Source organism: Colletotrichum higginsianum, chromosome 1 (genome assembly GCF_001672515.1).
Source record: "Colletotrichum higginsianum IMI 349063 chromosome 1, whole genome shotgun sequence".
NCBI classification, from domain to species: Eukaryota; Fungi; Ascomycota; class Sordariomycetes; order Glomerellales; family Glomerellaceae; genus Colletotrichum; species Colletotrichum higginsianum.
In genome coordinates, this window is record NC_030954.1 from 1,100,932 (window position 1) to 1,117,393 (window position 16,462).

Genomic DNA, 16,462 nt, shown 5'->3' on the forward strand with positions numbered 1-16,462 from the left:
ACCCTTTCACCGTCTGCATTATTGTTTTGCAGGCACGACATTTCAATTTCCTGTCCCGAAATGAATTGTTGTTCCTTTACGATGCTGCCCGTTCTTGAGAGATCCTCAATCCAAACACCATAGACCGCAAATGGCTTTGAATCTCATCCTCAAACGCTGGCAGATTTGCAATAGCCTTTCGTCTCGAGAGAATTCTTTTTTGTGTAGTCTATAATGTCTAAAATGGGGCCATAGACCACCTTTTGTGATCTCCACACCTCTATCCATACTCATGCTGTTCCATGACAGTCATGGGCGGGGTCCAACGATGGTGGTGACATCATCAAGGCCCTAGTCCCTTCATCCCTAAGTTATCTATTCGATCTTGCCGACGATGCAAATACCGTAGTTTTGTCATGGGCCATCTAGGTGTCTGACCAGTCTCGCGACCTCCCTTGACCGAAGCTCACGGCGCTGTCGGCCGAAGGTGTGGGTCCTTCCGGACTGACACGGCGCCGGTGCCCGGCCGGGTGAGAGAGTCGAACCTTCCCACTAAAGTTTCTGGGACCCGTGGCTCTCTGTAGCAGTTTCTTCACAGTGACATTGTAAGACAGCCATGCTCATCTGCCGTTGCCATCTGCCTTCTCCAGCAGCACCAAGCGACGTCGCGTCGCAAAGATCGTCTCCATCATCGTTTCGGCCACACCCAACCTTCTCCCTGCGCAACCATCGCCGCCGGTGGGCGATAACAGTGAGTCAGTACTTCTTTGAGATCTCAGTGGCATACATCTAGTCGATTTACCTCTGGCCTTCGTTTTCCCACAGATCTAGGGCCATTCAACATGAAGGACGACCAAGACCGCCGTCGAGAACGGCCGGATCGACGAATCCCTATGGAATTTAACATATTCGATTCCGGGATTGCCGAGATCGTGGACAAGCCGTTGTTTTGTCTGAGCAATGACGATGAGCCTTCCGAGAACCATGTGGGCATCAATCTTCACGCGGGCCCCTTCGATTTGCACCCGAAGATCGCCAATCTTACCCATCGCACTGTGGTGCGCCCGGGCTGGGAGACGATCAAGACGATGGAGGTCGTTCTGTTCGAAGCGCAAGAGATGAAGGGGGCTGAAAAGGTCGTTTTGGAACAACAAAGGCCAACCGGCGGCATTTGGGACCTGTTCGGCCGGCTGCTTTGGTGGCGAGCCTCTGCCATCCGGTGGGTGTTCACCATGCAAATTCCTCTCCAAGAAAGGTTGTTGGACGTCGACTTTGAGTGGCGACACAGTCGGGGAATCAAGATACGGAGGCTGAGGGGTGCTGACGGATGGATGCTATGGAGGAAGCGAACACCAGACGAGGTGAGAAAGATGGTCAACGACGGCGACGAGCTGATGGCTCTGGTGTCGCGGGGCGCAAGATCGGACCTGGGCACCAGGTTCGAGTTCGCCAACTCGGCCGCGCGAGGGGACTGGGGCGACGGGTTTTCCGTCGTGGCGCTCATGTCCGGCATCGGCGTGATCTTGGCCGAGAAGAAGTCGCTGGGGGACTGCGTCGACGCTCTTGAGATGACGGCGCGGCGTCGGTCGATGTTGATGAGGGCCGCACTGGCGGAGAAGCAGGCGCGCGACGCCAGGGACTGGCTGGACACGATGGAGCTGATGGAGGAGCAGAAGGCGGAAGAGCTGAGTCGGCCCAGGTCCAGCCAGTTCGATCGCGTCCGGACGTGGAGGGAGCAGCAGGCGTCCAACAAGTCCGGGTCCTTCGGGACGCCGCGACTTGATCAGGGCATATCGGGGGTACGAAGAGAGATCCGGCTGCCGTCCAACACGCGAAGGTCGGCCACGACGCCTCGGCCGCTGTCGACGACGACACGGAACACTGCGTTGACGTCGGGACGACGGACAGCCTCGAACCGCAGCCGCCGGTACGAGCAGGAGAGCGATCGTTTTGTAAGGAGCCAGGGCTGCCCTCAGATTGACTGATGGACGGTCCTCCAAGTGCTTGAGGTCGGTGGGCTGGTAGCATAGCCTAAAGAGTATCATCATGATGCATTCTTTTTACACTTGTACCTCTCGGCCAGAGGACTAACCCGTTTTCAACTTCCTTGATTCGCCAAGACGCTCAAGACACTGATGACGAGCTCTTGTGAAATCTCTAGAAATGGGACCTGGCTTTCAGAAGTATTTCTCATGTGTGTAACTGCTTCCTCTCACGAAGGGACACTATAGAGTACCTTCATGCATAGCAGTGGCACCTATATAAGTCATTTCGAACTCGACCTGTCTCAAAAGAATCTTCCTTAGCTCTCTAGACAAGCCCCCCCTCTCCCTCCATGATTTGCACCGAGCACATCCTCGCTGTTTTCTCCCCCCTTCTTCTGCCTCAAGCACACTGGTAGTAGTACGGAGGGGAGACGGCTTGGCACGTCGAGCCCGCCTTTTCAGCTGTTCGTCAGCGCACCGAAAGATCAAACACGGGGTAAGCTAGCTTTCGGACGTCAACTTACGGCGCAGGTGGTGCAGCCCTTGTAGTCCACGCCGCCGCACTGGGCGAACTTGGCCACGGCGCAGCCGGGGAGGCCGCCGGTGACGGTGGCCTGCGGGACGCTCGAGGCCGTGCCGGTCGGCCCGGAGCCGGCGGTGCAGGTGGACTCGCAGCCGACGCAGCCGGCGCCGGCGCTCTTGGTTGAGCCGCCGGCATAGACGGTCGGGCCGGGGACGACGTACGTCGCTAGGGACCTGATGCGTATGAGTCATGAGCGCTTTTCCTTCTCTCTTTCTGTTTCTCTTCTTCTTCTTCTTCTTTCTCGCCTCTGAGTCAGGGCACTCACCTATGGATATCGACGAGCAGACCGGGGTCGGATGCCTTGTATGCGCCCGGGAACGACACCGTGCTCGGGGACGCACTGCCACCGCCCGTCACTGAGATCTGGAAGCACGTCATGTACAGCTGGGCGCCGCCGCTCGAGCCCGCGGCGTGCAGCGCGACGGATTCGGCGCGGAGGAGGTAGTCGCCCGCGGGGATGTCGGCGGGGATCTTGATGTTGACCTTGCCGCAGCACGCGTTCATGTCCTTGGAGCCCCAGTTGTCGCCGTCGCCGTTGATGCTGCCGGCCTTGCGGGACCATCCGTCCTGGTAGATCTTGAACCAGCCCGTGGAGCCGTCGGCGGTGGTGGCGTCGGCGACCTTGGTGAGATAGGCGAAGACGGGGCCGTAGTGGGCGCCGCCGATGGCTTCCTGTGCGCAGGAGCGATCGTTTGGTTGCTGTGAGGGAGGGAAAGATGGATGTACGTGTCAGTTTATGCATGTTGTGCGGTTACTCTCAAGAGGTTCAGGACTTTGGATGACGGCGGGGGGCCGACGCACCTGGTGCATCTCAACAACGACCGTAGACCCGGCCTTGATGACGCACTTGCGAGCCACGGGGCCGCCGTTGGCGTTGCATCGGACGTCGTTGGAGGTGACGTCCTGGACGGGCGAGTTGGAGAGCGGCAGACGGGCGCATTGCCCGCCGAACTTTGCCACGCAGTCAGTACGACTTGCTCAGGAGAGGGTGGGAAACGGCACGACATACGTCGACTCCGTCGATCCAGATCTGCTGGAAAGTCGCGTGCGAGAAGACCTGGCTGGCGGCGATCGCCAGCAGGGACAGAACGGCGGACTTCATGGCGATCGAAGCTTGCTTGGGAGTCTTGATGGTGAGTAGTTGTCGTTTTCTGTTGTTCTAAGCGTGTGAGGTCGCTACGTCAAGGAGAACCACGAGGCGGTCGGGCATGGTTCATCGAATATATAGACGACATCATCCCAGATCTTAGCTCCGGAAGTGCCATGGCTCTTCTACAGAGTCTCGTCCATCAATTGATTCGAAGCAACAACAGGCTCAAGGCCATTAACCGCAGCCCGGCACAACGAAAACAGAACCAGTCTGACGCCCGGCTTCCCTGCTTTCTCGCCATCACAAGAAACATAGCCATGTTCCTTGGCAAACTGATCCCGCGGCCTTCCTTCGTTCAGGCCCTCGAGGGCATCAGAGGCGGGCTCGACGAGTGAGCGTGCTCGCCGTAAATTGAAGACGGTGGCCCCGTGGACGTTTGGACGACGAAGTGACCCTCCCCTACGAAGGGTAATGCGACGTGGGCATCGCTCCCCCCCCTTCCCATGGAGGGGGTGAGGGCGCTACCCAGACTTTTTAAATGAACGGTCGGTAAGCGGCAGCGCCGTTGGGTCCGGTAATTGGTGGATTTGGGGCGCGGTCATAGGATCGCGGAGGGTTGGGCCCGCGTGTGTGAATGCGGGAAATCGTGGACGAGGACCCTCGTTTTGGTGTTGTGATGGAATTCCTTCAACACACAAGCCATTTGTCTGCTCGATTAGGAGCGTGGAATCATCACGAATGCCGGCTTGGCAAAGGATCACGCAGCGTACTGTAATGATAGCCACGTCAGCGCAATAGCTCCGCGCTGAGGCCGTCCTCGTATTATGTCCTCCAGAGTAAGAGAAGCAAGTAGGTAGATGACCGTTTCCAAGAGGGGGTTGACTGCCTCTTCTATATCTCCATATATCACTGTTCAACGTCTCATTCAAAGCCCACGCCGGTTAGGCTTCAAGCGATGCGTCGCTCGGAGGAACATGAATCACTGGTCAAGGACTCAGGTCCGGCATGATCTAGCATGGTAATCTGCTACTCAGATACCGGCTCATTACGACGGAATAAAGAAAGCCGGAACGACGTCATGAGCCGCTCCTAAATGAACTGTGGGATAATTACAGTAGACGCCTTCGGCAAATTAATGGCGGCAGCTTGACCATGCTTTCTGGACTTTGTCACAACCATGTTACATCGCATATTACCCGAAACACCTTCCTAGATTTTCAGAAACACGATGTCCAGGTCTTCGTTAGACACGCCAACGTCCACAGACAGGGATCCTCCATCCTCTACCACATCTTGTTGAATCAGCTTCCCCTGCACATATACTCCCCAAGAACCGGCAGAGAGGTTTCGGGCAACCGGCTGTACCTTCACCGATCCATTGTCCCACGCTCTCAGGGTCAGGACTAATAGCTTTTCCTCATCGTCCCAGCAAGCCCGCAAGCAATCCACCCCCTGAGAGAGGGAGACTTCATCAATCCACGGCCGGCTGGCAAGTGTCTCCTGAGTCCATGGCTTCTCCCACATAATCCTCTGGCCATCTTTGACGTTAAGTCGTGCGTAGCCGATTGCAGCGTTACCGGTGAAAGGGTCCATGTGAACCCAGTCACCGTTTCCGTTAACAGTGGTATTGTTCCTCGGGTAAAAGAGACCACCCCTCTCCCACGTTGGCAGAAGCCGTGAATCGGCGTACTCCAGAAGATCCTCCAGCTCCTTCTCCTTTCCGAGCTCAGAGAGCCACTGCACAACGTAACCGAGATACGGCGCCGTGAGCGGGAAGGGATTGGGAGGCAGTTTTGCCGCCTCAACTCGAGCTTTCTCGAGCATTGCTGTCTCATCACACTCAGCAGGCTTCTCGGTTTGCGCAAGCTTTCGGTATTCCAGAGCAACGGCGGGGTCTTGCAACCGAAACTCGCCATTGATTGACATGATGAAGCCCAAAGCTTGCCTGTCATAGGAGGAGTAGACAAAGTCCGTGTTCCAAGAGTTCATAAAAGCATTCGCCCTAGTTTTTGGATAAGTGCTTGATCAGAACCCATCAGTGCGCATCGACAACTAACCATGCAACTGAAGTTACTCCCTTCGGAGGCTCAACCCGACCCTGCTTCAAGTACAGCCACTCTGCGTAGAGTCCATCGAGGCGTAACAGCCCGTGGTCTGCGATTGCCTTCTTGTACTTCTCGAGGATATGGCTTACGGTGTCAACGCCGTCGCGGACGTCGTTGTACCGCATCGCAATGATCTGTGACAGGTCAGCGAGACCGCAAAAGCTTGCATCTCGGGCAAATGACAAGTTACGTGCCGGAAACTGGTTGCAAACGACAAACACGCTGTTCGGCTCGCAGCAGACACCGACCCAGTTGTTGTGTTCCATCTGCTCCACAATCACCGTTTGCAGACTCCGGTTGTCGTAGCGGTACGTCTCGGGGCCGAACCCCCAAAATATAGGAGCCCAGGTGAATGTGATGGACCCCGGCTTCTCGAACTCGTCGTCGTCAAAGAGCATCGCGTACAGGCTGGTCATCAGAAGCAGGTGGCCGCTGTACATGATGTTCTCCGTAGCGACCGGGTCGGCCCACGGTTTCCTCAACTCTGTGATGTCCGGGTCAACGAGCTTGCCCGACTGGCTGGTGAGATACCAGTAGCCCCAGACCTCGGGCCGAAGCATCTTGTGGATGATGCGCCGCAAGAGAGGTTTGAAGATGCTTCTGGCGGCCGGGAGGCGATGATAGTGAGCCACGGCTGCCCCATAGGACATCTGGGCAAGCTGGTATCGGTAGGCATCAAGGAACTCTTGGTGAGCGTCTTGCTGGGATCCCATTCCGTACCATTCTCCATCTATTTGGTCTACAAGGTTGTGAAAGTGTCGCAAGTGTCCCGCCTGCTCGCGATTGAGTTTCTCGTACTTCGAGAGATCGATACGGAGTCGTTGATCCTGAGAAATCGCCATGGTGTTTTTGGTCTGTTGAGGGTATGGAATGAGCAACCCTTTTACTGGTGATGTGTTACAAAATCGAAGCACCTTTCTGCGAAGGCGTTCTTCGCGTTTTCTCTTATGCTGTGGAAGAACTGTGTTCCAAGCATTGGCCTTGCGCGGGGCATTTGCACACCTTCTTCTACCTAGACAAGACGTAGGTGGGTGGACGGACAAAACCCACCCCTATAGAATCTTGAAAGTAAAATATTGCAAACGGGCTGTGCAGTGCATCGGGTGTCCTTTTGGGGAAGGGCTCAGCGATCTTGCATTTCGTACGGTTAGGGGGAGACTTGGGGTGGACCGGCAAGACTTGTTCGAGGACCGGGAGAGGCGGTGGGTTGTTCTTCGTAGCTAAACCACGCACACGGCCTTGAGATGGATCTGAATCTTTACAGGCTTATACTTTCAACCATCTTTCCAAGCCTGTAGCAGTCTCCAACCCCTCTTTTCCCTCTCCACACGACGACGTTGTCAGTGAGCGCAGGTTGAGTCTACAGACCGACCTGCTGCACAGACAGTCTGGCTGTCACAGCCAGCTGGATCGTATGGAATCAGGCTTGTACAGTTGGAACCCTGCGGAGCCCGCCCAGCATGGATAACATCCAACGAGGGCGCCATTGGATAACCATGTGTCTAAGCTAAGCCAGGGCCGTCAACAAACCCCGGAAGAAATAGCAAGTTGTGGAGAAGAATGACCTCGGCTTTTGAACTCCATGATTCCAACACGTCACAGCTCCATCGCCGCAACACGGCGGTGGGTAATGCCCGATGCCGGGGTCGTAGGTAGATTTAAAGTTTATTTCAGAGAGTGCTCCTTGTGTCAAATGCGCCAACTAGACAATAACTCAGGTTTCCGATGGCAGGTCCGTCGACCGTGGGGAACTCCGTCCACGCGACCACGACAAGAACTTCAAATACCCTGAGCTTATGAGGTCCCGGCACATAGGCGTCAAGACGAGCTCGCCAAAGAAAAGTTGTAGTCTCTAACCCTTGGCGTTCTCTCACGTCCACTATGTCATAAAATAAAAGTGGCGTCTCTGTCGTGGTACATCGCGATTCGCGTTTGAAACAGTCCGTTGGGCTCGGCTTTCGGTCATTTGAACAAGTGCGGCCGAAGAACCCGGGTTTTCAGCTGGAACGTTGTATGACCCGCAGGGGACTCACAGCCAGTCAATGATCTACAGCAGGCTTAAACTTTCATCCCTTGGGTACTGTAATGAAGCAAGAAGCTTTCTGCAGCTTCTTGCCCCGGGGAAAAGTACACCACATGCTGTGAGCGGAACGGATACCACTTTGCCAAGTATGCTGTTCGCTAGAGTGACGTGCTTTGAGGTGGTTGGACTTTGTCGGCTCGGTGCCCGCTACTACGTCAAAATGGCGTTGTCAGGCTGACTGTGTTGATTTTGAATTGCAACTTGTGTTAGAAGAAAGAGTCTACATTAGCAAGCTTATGCTGAGGAAATGCACAGTAACCTACATTGAATCTCGGCTGTGCTAATGGGAACTTAATATTAAGGTAATATGTAACGTTCTTAGTTACTACTGACAGTACAGATACTAGATGAAGAATTAGAGATTACCCTACAGAAAACTCAAACAACTAACCTGGTTCATAAGAAAGTAGCTATTATAAGAGAGAGTGATCCCGCGACTTTCTGATACTAGAGATGGAAGTATGTGGTTGGATGGAGCAGGCGTCAAGGGCCCACTGTAACAGGGCTGATATTGCAAAATAGTGCTCCTGACGAACATCTGAAAACAAGCCTTGTTGGCTAAGTGGTATAGCGTCTCACTAGTATTCTAGTGTCATGAGAAGATCGGCGGTTCGATTCCGCCACGAGGCAGTGAAGCATGTGATCTGATTCAGATCAGTTCATTTTTTCGATTCCCTCACGAGTTTCAATCATTATGCTGCTGTGTGTTTTTTGTTCTTGGGCTGTTGTCAGCAGGGATCTGTCATTGCCCGCGTATCAGATCTTCCATTGCTTGTCTCCATCGCCCGTTGTCTCTCTACACCGCATAATGCCGCCTTTCCAAACAATTGCAACCGAGGTGTTCAAGCCAGAGGCAACGAACGACGACAACTAGATGCAGAGACAAACGACTCACCAAAGACCCGAAGCTACCCCGCATCAAGACAAGTAACCCCGCATGGGACATGTCGACGGTATAAGGCACGTCGGCAATGTATGTGCCCGGTCCCAACAGGCATTTCAAGAACCGACTTCAGCCATCTACATCTGTACCAACCGGGCACATGACATGTTCAAAGCATGGGAACCGTAACGGGATGATGCCACTGCCTCTCCTACCCCGCACAAGAGCCACGGGCAGCAGGGGGAGAGCAGACACTGTCCGTTGGTGGAGAAACGTCGTATGGCGAGTGGCTACTCTTTCCTCTTCCCCAAGAACCCGAAGCGAGCAGGAAGACTGACCGACTTGCCGGTGACTGGGGAGGTAACACAAGTGCGGTCAAGGCACAAACAGGTACCAGATAAAAGGATCGGATTTACGATTGACCACGGTTGGGGAGGGGAAAGTGTGTCTTCGGGTGAACAGGACGCTCATCCCGTCGGCTAGACGACCACGAACCCTCCCCCCCCTTGGGGCCTGGATGTGCTTCTTGGCGTGAACTTGTTCTGTCGATCATTGCATCAAGTTTGTTGGACCGGCGAGCCATCAGAGTTCCGGGCCGCGCCAATTGGGGGAGGTCGAGATGCAAGAGTTGAGGATGACCTAGTAACACACTAGAGACTCGTCCCAAATTCCATGTCGTCGCTCCTGTAATAGATAATAGCTTACATCGCCATCACTGTAGCTTCCCATCATTCTCTCGAAACATCCAGATAAGCATCAAAGACGGCGCATACGATGATTTAAAGTTGAAACAGCTTACACCAGGTACGATCGCACCCCAGTGGCGGTCTGCGCATGTCCCCCTCACCATGTCATACCATTGGCCCTACCCCGGCTTTCGGGCGGCCACCCTCCGCGATCGAAACCGGAATGGCGCGCCGTCCCTCCCCCTTGGCATCTCCAACCCGCTCCCCCCCCGGGCCGCGGCCATGGCACGCGGTCCAACGGCCTCCGTGATGGTTTGGGAAGTGGGACGAGAACAGGACGTCGTTGGGTGGTCACAAGTGTTGTATTGAACCTCGGGTCAAGCAGGATCAATATATATGGCACACGCAACCACAACGTTTTCCTTCAAATTGGGATGTCTCGCGTGGTCCTGCAGCTTGTTCCCCGTTCGACAATTCGCCCACGATGCTACCCAAACTCGCCCGTCTCGTTTCCATTGGCCTCCTGGCCAGCGGAGCCGCCTCCGCGGCGTGCATCCGCAAGGGCTTCGTCACCGTCAAGGGCACCAAGTTCCAGCTGGACGGCGAGGACTTCAACTTTGCGGGCAGCAATGCCTACTACTTCCCCTTTGACAACGTGAGTAGGGGCTCCAAGAACCCTATCAACCCGGGAAAAGCATCTTGGCTGGAGATGAGGAGAGGGTGTGTGTTATGTGTGAGAAGTGAGACTGACAACGACGTAATGTAACAGAACCAAGCCGACGTAGAGGCCGGCCTGACCGCCGCCAAGGACGCCGGCCTGAAGGTCTTCCGCACCTGGGGCTTCAACGACAAGAACGCCACGTACAACCCCGACGGCCTGCCCAAGTACGGCGGCGAGGGCGCCGGCGACACCGAGATCGTCTTCCAGCGGTGGTACGACAACGGCACGTCCGTCATCAACATCGAGGCCTTTGACAAGGTCGTCGCCGCCGCCACCAAGGTCGGCATCAAGCTGATCGTCGCGCTGACCAACAACTGGGCCGACTACGGCGGCATGGATGTCTACACGGTCAACCTGGGCGGGAAGTATCATGACGATGTGAGCAGAACCACAACACACACATACAGTCACGGATGCGGACACTCTCTTGTGTTGTCGTCGTGAGTAAAAACAAATGGTAATGCTAACCCTGGGGCGGCAGTTCTACCACGTCCCCGTCATCAAGGACGCCTTCAAGCGCTACGTCAAGGAGTTCGTCACCCGCTACAAGGACTCCCCCGCCATCATGGCCTGGGAGCTCGGCAACGAGCCGCGCTGCGGCGCCGACGGTGTCCGCAACCTCCCGCGCAGCGGCGACTGCACGCCGGAGCGCCTGGGCGCCTGGATCGCCGAGATGAGCGCCTTCGTCAAGGGCCTCGACCCGAAGCACCTCGTCACCTGGGGCGGCGAGGGCGGCTTCAACGTGCCCTCGGACGACTGGGCCTACAACGGCGCCGACGGCAGCGATTTCGACCACGAGCTCGCCCTGCCGCACATCGACTTCGGCACCTTCCACTCGTACCCGGACTGGTGGAGCAAGACGGTCGAGTGGACGGAGCAGTGGATCCGCGACCACGCCGCCTCCGGCCGGAGGGTCGGCAAGCCCGTCGTCCACGAGGAGTACGGCTGGCTGACGCCCGACAAGCGCCTCGAGTACCTCGGCCGCGTCGACGACACCCCGCGCACCGAGGTCCTCGGCAAGTGGCAGGCCATCTCGCTCGAGGAGGAGATGCCCGACATGTACTGGCAGTACGGGTACTCGGGCTACTCGTACGGCCGCAACCACAACGACGGCTTCACCATCTACCTGGACGACGCCGAGGCCCAGCCGCTCATCTACGAGCACGCCGCCAAGGTCAACGCTCTGTGAAGGGGTGTGTCCCGGGCAGATAATGTTGCGCAGTAATTCAGAGAGATATACATTCGCTCTCTACAAAGCAGATGCAAGAAAAGCACAGTCACAAACCGCCTCTCCAGTCCCTTCCGTCTTCTGTGCCTTTGCGTGTATATGTGTATGTACAAGAAAGCCTATGCGTGTGTGGCGTATCTGTGTATGTACGCTTGCATGGGCGTGCGCGTGTCTGTCTATCTGCTCGTCTCAACGCTCCTCGGTCCGCTTACCGAGACGCCGCGCTCTGCCCGCCCTTCCGAGACCTCCGCTGCTTTCGCTCCTCGGCCTTCATCCGTAGCCCGAACCGGATGGCCTCGATGATCTCCGCCGGATTCCACATCTCGACCAGCGCCCACAGTACGGCGGGCCCGTCCGAGTACGTCCGGGGCTCGTATGCCTCGAGGTCGCCGGCGAGCGGCGGGCGGGCACCGCCGCCTCCAATGACGTACGGGCGGTGCGAGTAGGCGTAATGGAAGAAGACGGCCAGCGGGAGCATCTCGAGGCAGACGAGCATGGACGGGATGCCGATACGGAGGTCCGCATTCGTCAGCGTCGGGGTCGGGCTCAGAGCGCCGACGTCGCGAATGATCCAGAAGATGATCTTGAGGGAAAACGTGTGAGTGGTGGTTTTTGTTTTGTTGCTGCTGGACTTCGAAGAGGAGGAGTGGGTTCTGACTCACGTTTTCGATAAAGGTCAGGGACACGACCAACTTGAACGAGAGAAACTTGGCGACGGGCTGGTGGTGCGCCAGCTGGGACTTCAGCTGCATGAAGAAGCGGATGACCGTCATAATGGCCAACGTGAGCGATACGTTGTTTATGATGGACAGCTTCGGGTCTGTTAACACGGGTCATGGGATCCTAATAACCGGCTAGGGGATATCATATACTCACCCAAAGTTTGGCAAAGTGTGCTTTGCTTGCAAACTCGCAGTAGACCCCCGCCGCTTGTGTGATGGCCGTCAAGATGGCCACCAGCAGAGCAACGACGGGATACTGGAAGACGGCGAACCACATTTTCTACCCCGCCGTGTTAGAAACCGAACGGGCGGACGGACATGTATGTGTACAAGTCGGAAAAGAGGCGTACCCTGAACCACTCTAGACCGTTCTGCTCCCCGTCCGCCGCCTTCTGGTTCTTCACCGTGAGCGCGGCGAAGAAGACGTCCCTGTGCTGCGCGCTTGGCGAGACGAACTCGCACAGCAGCAGGAAAAAGGTGCCCAGGCAGATGGACTGGACAGACTCGAGCCACGGGTGGAGGTACACCTCGGCCGACGGGAAACAGATGGAAAGGAAGGAGATGATGGACCAGAACGGGATGATGAGCGAGATACGCAGGATCCTGACGATTGTTAGAGCTCGTTGCACGCAACCGGGGGGATGGATAGGGGTGCGTACTTGATCTGCTCGTTCCTCTTGCTGAGGTGCGTCGCGTGGAGAAACATCAGGATGAAGATGATGAGACAGGACGCGGCGGTAAAGCTGCCCGACAAGATTATGTTGAACTTGTAAAAGGACGTGTTGCCGAACAAGGGCTTTGTCGCGTCTGGGGAGCGGTGTTAGTGCCCGATGCATACAGAAACCTGTGAGTTGTAATTACTGACTCTCGGCGAGGGAGATATCTGGACAGCCATCTTTGCTCGACTTGCTTTCCGCTCTGGCCCTGAGAAATGTTTCCATGTCTAATGTGCTACGTAGACTTGGGCAGTTAAAATTAGACTGAGATAGACTGAAGAGTCGGGAGACGCCATGCATGCCTGGAGAGTCGGGGCCAGCGTATTTATCCTTCTTCTTCGTCTTTCATCCACGCTTCTGCTTCTCTCACGCGGGGCCAGTAGGCAGCCAGTCAAGAATCAATCCTCCACCGCATTCGCTTGCATTCGCATTTTCAATAACCCCTGTCCATTCCATCCCGAGTCACGACCGAGTTCAAAACGACCGACGACAGGCGCGCTGACGAGGCTGCATGGTCGATATCAATACATGCAAGCCCGCGGAACCACGGCTTGAAAAAGACCTTTCGTTATGTGCCTTGAGGGCGCCCACCGCCCGTCTGGTGGCTGAGCAGTGCTGAGCAGCCTAGCCTATCTATCTACTCGGAAATCGGCACAAGACACCATACAAGGGGTCGTCGAATCGATTTCCCAATTCGGCATGGCGGGCTTACGCCAGCATGGAAAATGCCGTGGCATACGTGCTAATAACATGAGCCCGTCGGGCGGGCCGCAGCCTCTTTGCGACTAGAGACTCGAGGGATCAGCACTAACGTCCAAACAAGCTTCGTGGCCTTGGAGCTGTGGAGATGGATTCGATGATTTGCTTGCGGGTGCAAGGCTCGAATGGACCGGACCCTTGCGGCAACGCTTGCCAGAGGTTATGCTCGAGCTGCGTGGGCTTGGGTCAACTCTGGCGTCTTTGGCCGTAAGATGGCCAATCGGGAGGCGGGAGGTCGAGTCGTGTTGGTGACCATCTTGAACAAGATAGAGCAAGAATAACCAAGGGGCTATGCCGGTGTTGATCGTCTCAGTTGTTTATCGTTCGTTTCATCGTGTCTTCCATGGTCTCTCGATCCGTTCCGACAGGTCAGTCCTAAAGCAGCAATAAGAAGTGCTACTGTGACAGCACCACGCATCAGGCCTACCACCAAGTTGTCCATGTAGGCCACCAAGAACTGAGGTGGTAAAAAGTAGAAAGCGGTTTACAACAACCATTGTTAGGTCTTGTCCAGCTCTTTGCCACACTTAGGGGCAGCCTGCCTGCCTTCACTTCCGTCACACAGTTCACCAACTCAACTATCTCCGTCGCCCAAGTCATCCACCGGCATCCCTTTCAGAGCCTCGGACGGGAAAAGAGCACCGCCCGCTCGCGGCCTCAACGCTGACAAGATTCCATTCTCCTTACCAATCCGCAGCAATGCCGCCTTCGCGGCGATCCGTAGGTGCCGCGGCGCTGTCGGAATGACGTACACATGGCTCAGCGGCCATACCAGCCGGACGGCCTCAAGGTAGGTCGCCGGCGAACGCGGGTCAGAGGCGGGCGACTTGCCACCCAGCGATGGCGGGATGCCGTCGACGATATCCCGGCCTGAGACCGCAATGATCTCCGCGCTGAGTCGTCTTCGCGACTGCAACGCTCCACAATCGAAAGCACAATCTGGTACGTGCTCGACGAGGTTGGCGAGGAGGATGATCATGTGGTGCAGTTTGATGCGCGCGCTGCGCCACGAGTCCCAGAAGTAGGTGTGGACAGGACCGGGGTCGACTTGGTATTCGGGGGATGTTCTCATCCATTCCGACATGACAAGCTCTGCAAGGTCGCATTCGAATAGGAGTTGGTCATACTCGGCGCACGCCCGCTTCAAGTCGACGTTCCGCACGATGGGGATCAACCTGGACAGCAGAGAGCATGCCGAAGAAATGTACCGACCAGTATGCAGAAACAAAGCCTCGGCGGGCTGGAGGGTCTGCTCTATGACGTTGAGCCAGTGGTCGAACTCGGGTGGGCACGGCGTGTTTGTGATGGTGTGCTGGATTTGCTGGTTCCTGTTAGCGTAATGGATGTTGGCATGCCTGTCGTGCCTGCTCACAATCATGTTGTGCATGGTCCAGAAGATCTGTCGGCCAGCCTTTGTGTACAGCTGGCGGTCGCCCCTTGCGCGCATCAAGCTCAAGATGCCGCTGCCATGGATGTGCCAGGGAGTCTCGGGAGCGTAGCCTCGGTCTTGGCTCGTAACGAAGGACCGTCGCTCCAGGCCGCCCATCATCAGCTGTCGCAACAATCATCAGCGCGGATCCCCGATGGAATTTTGAGCATGGAAATATCACAGTCGTTTCGCGAGACTTGCCTCGTAGTTCCCTAGCAGCCACACGGCGATGATTGTGGAGTCAGAGGTGCACGTGCTGGGGCTCATTATGGCGTTCTGGACCGATGCCAGAGCGTTGCCGAGAAACATGGACAGCTCACGGTAATCCGTCTGTGGCCTGAAGCGGTTGATGACATAGGCTCTCGTGAAGACATGGGCGGCGAGACGGAGGCAGTGGTCCTGCCCAACGCCTCTGAACAATCCCGGAAGGAAATCCAAACCCGAGTAGAGGCCGATGACAAGCGGTACGGACTCGGCTGTCCAGTGTTGACGAACCGGTCTCAAGAGAGGCAGGGGGGGTGTACCAACAGAACGGAAAGCTGAGTTGTCGGACTCCCAAGACGATGCGGACGACGGCGACGAGACCGAGGTGAAAGTAATCACCTCCAGAGTGTCCGTTGCGGACAGCGGGAGGTTCTGCTGCTGGCACTTCCGCCGGCGCCGTTCATAAGCGGCGGCATCGGTGTGTTGGAACAGCAGGTCCTGGTCGTCGCGATAGCCAGGACACAAGACCCCGTACTTGATGCATCGCTGACACTGTGGCCGAGCCAGATCGCACTTGTCCAAACGCTGTTAGCTGAACGAAGATGAATCACGATTTTGGTTGCCGGAGAGGGAGGGGTCGGGCGCGTGTTTCCTCACCTTGACCCTCCTCTGGCGACAAAGATGGCAGTTGGGGCTTGGTTTGCCGGTATTAGGCATGACGTGGGGTGGCCTGTCGAAACGACCGGGTCCGAAATGGGCCACAATGTGTCTAACAAAGCTCCGGGCAATGTCCACAAGTCCGGTCTTCGCGGACCGATTCCGGGTCTATGCACCGGTGTTGGAGGAGGATGCCAAGTAATGATCGTTCGGGACGAGAGGATGCGGAGACTCGAGGGGAGGGGCTTCGTCATATCGAATGAGCTTCCCGGAAGGGTTAGGGGCCGTGAGATTGGATTGCCGAAGTGCTTACTCTGTACTCTCGGCTCGGTCCCACTCGCTCATTGCGGCCTCTCGCGCCGAGGGGCGAGTGCGAGTGTGACGAGATCATCACTCGTCGGGTAACACAATAAGTGAGTTAATACTGGACTTGGTGAAAGCCGTGATTCTGAAGGACAAGCTGCATCATATCCCGAGGGTCGTTCATGTCGTGGTTTCGAGTTCCCCCAACTGAGATGCATCGGGTCGAAAGGTTCGGTTTGATTGGCTTCGCGGCCGATGGAAGATCACTGACCATCAAGTGGAGCTACCAGGCCGGCGGGACTTCATTGACGGGCCCCAAGCCGGACCCC

General features: G+C 56.3%; 7 protein-coding genes across 7 annotated transcripts; 2 read left to right on the plus strand and 5 right to left on the minus strand.

The window, feature by feature from the left end:
- Positions 1-821: 821 nt before the first annotated feature.
- On the plus strand, positions 822-1,964 carry CH63R_00345 (uncharacterized protein; the record flags this gene model as incomplete). Its single annotated transcript, XM_018295320.1, has 1 exon — positions 822-1,964. One exon carries the CDS (start codon positions 822-824, stop codon positions 1,962-1,964), a length of 1,143 nt encoding a protein of 380 aa, XP_018163682.1.
- A 400-nt stretch (positions 1,965-2,364) lies between these two features.
- CH63R_00346 (Glycosylhydrolase family 61-5) lies at positions 2,365-3,649 on the minus strand (the record flags this gene model as incomplete). Its single annotated transcript, XM_018295321.1, has 5 exons — positions 2,365-2,418; positions 2,489-2,720; positions 2,813-3,246; positions 3,349-3,498; positions 3,557-3,649. 5 exons carry the CDS (start codon positions 3,647-3,649, stop codon positions 2,365-2,367), a joined length of 963 nt encoding a protein of 320 aa, XP_018163683.1.
- A 1,197-nt stretch (positions 3,650-4,846) lies between these two features.
- Positions 4,847-6,584, minus strand: CH63R_00347 (Linalool dehydratase-isomerase; the record flags this gene model as incomplete). Its single annotated transcript, XM_018295322.1, has 2 exons — positions 4,847-5,639; positions 5,695-6,584. The coding sequence occupies 2 exons, from the start codon at positions 6,582-6,584 to the stop codon at positions 4,847-4,849; spliced, it is 1,683 nt and encodes a 560-aa protein (XP_018163684.1).
- Positions 6,585-9,878: 3,294 nt separating this feature from the next.
- Positions 9,879-11,304, plus strand: CH63R_00348 (Mannan endo-1,4-beta-mannosidase C; the record flags this gene model as incomplete). The annotated part of the gene is made up of 3 exons (XM_018295323.1): positions 9,879-10,049; positions 10,164-10,493; positions 10,597-11,304. The coding sequence occupies 3 exons, from the start codon at positions 9,879-9,881 to the stop codon at positions 11,302-11,304; spliced, it is 1,209 nt and encodes a 402-aa protein (XP_018163685.1).
- Positions 11,305-11,551: 247 nt separating this feature from the next.
- CH63R_00349 (Duf300 domain-containing protein) lies at positions 11,552-13,006 on the minus strand (the record flags this gene model as incomplete). The annotated part of the gene is made up of 6 exons (XM_018295324.1): positions 11,552-11,926; positions 12,006-12,163; positions 12,216-12,345; positions 12,416-12,668; positions 12,725-12,872; positions 12,931-13,006. 6 exons carry the CDS (start codon positions 13,004-13,006, stop codon positions 11,552-11,554), a joined length of 1,140 nt encoding a protein of 379 aa, XP_018163686.1.
- Positions 13,007-14,114: 1,108 nt separating this feature from the next.
- Positions 14,115-15,086, minus strand: CH63R_00350 (C6 zinc finger domain protein; the record flags this gene model as incomplete). The annotated part of the gene is made up of 1 exon (XM_018295325.1): positions 14,115-15,086. The coding sequence occupies one exon, from the start codon at positions 15,084-15,086 to the stop codon at positions 14,115-14,117; it is 972 nt and encodes a 323-aa protein (XP_018163687.1).
- Positions 15,087-15,146: 60 nt separating this feature from the next.
- On the minus strand, positions 15,147-15,890 carry CH63R_00351 (C6 zinc finger domain protein; the record flags this gene model as incomplete). The annotated part of the gene is made up of 2 exons (XM_018295326.1): positions 15,147-15,758; positions 15,831-15,890. 2 exons carry the CDS (start codon positions 15,888-15,890, stop codon positions 15,147-15,149), a joined length of 672 nt encoding a protein of 223 aa, XP_018163688.1.
- Between the last annotated feature and the right edge of the window lie 572 nt (positions 15,891-16,462).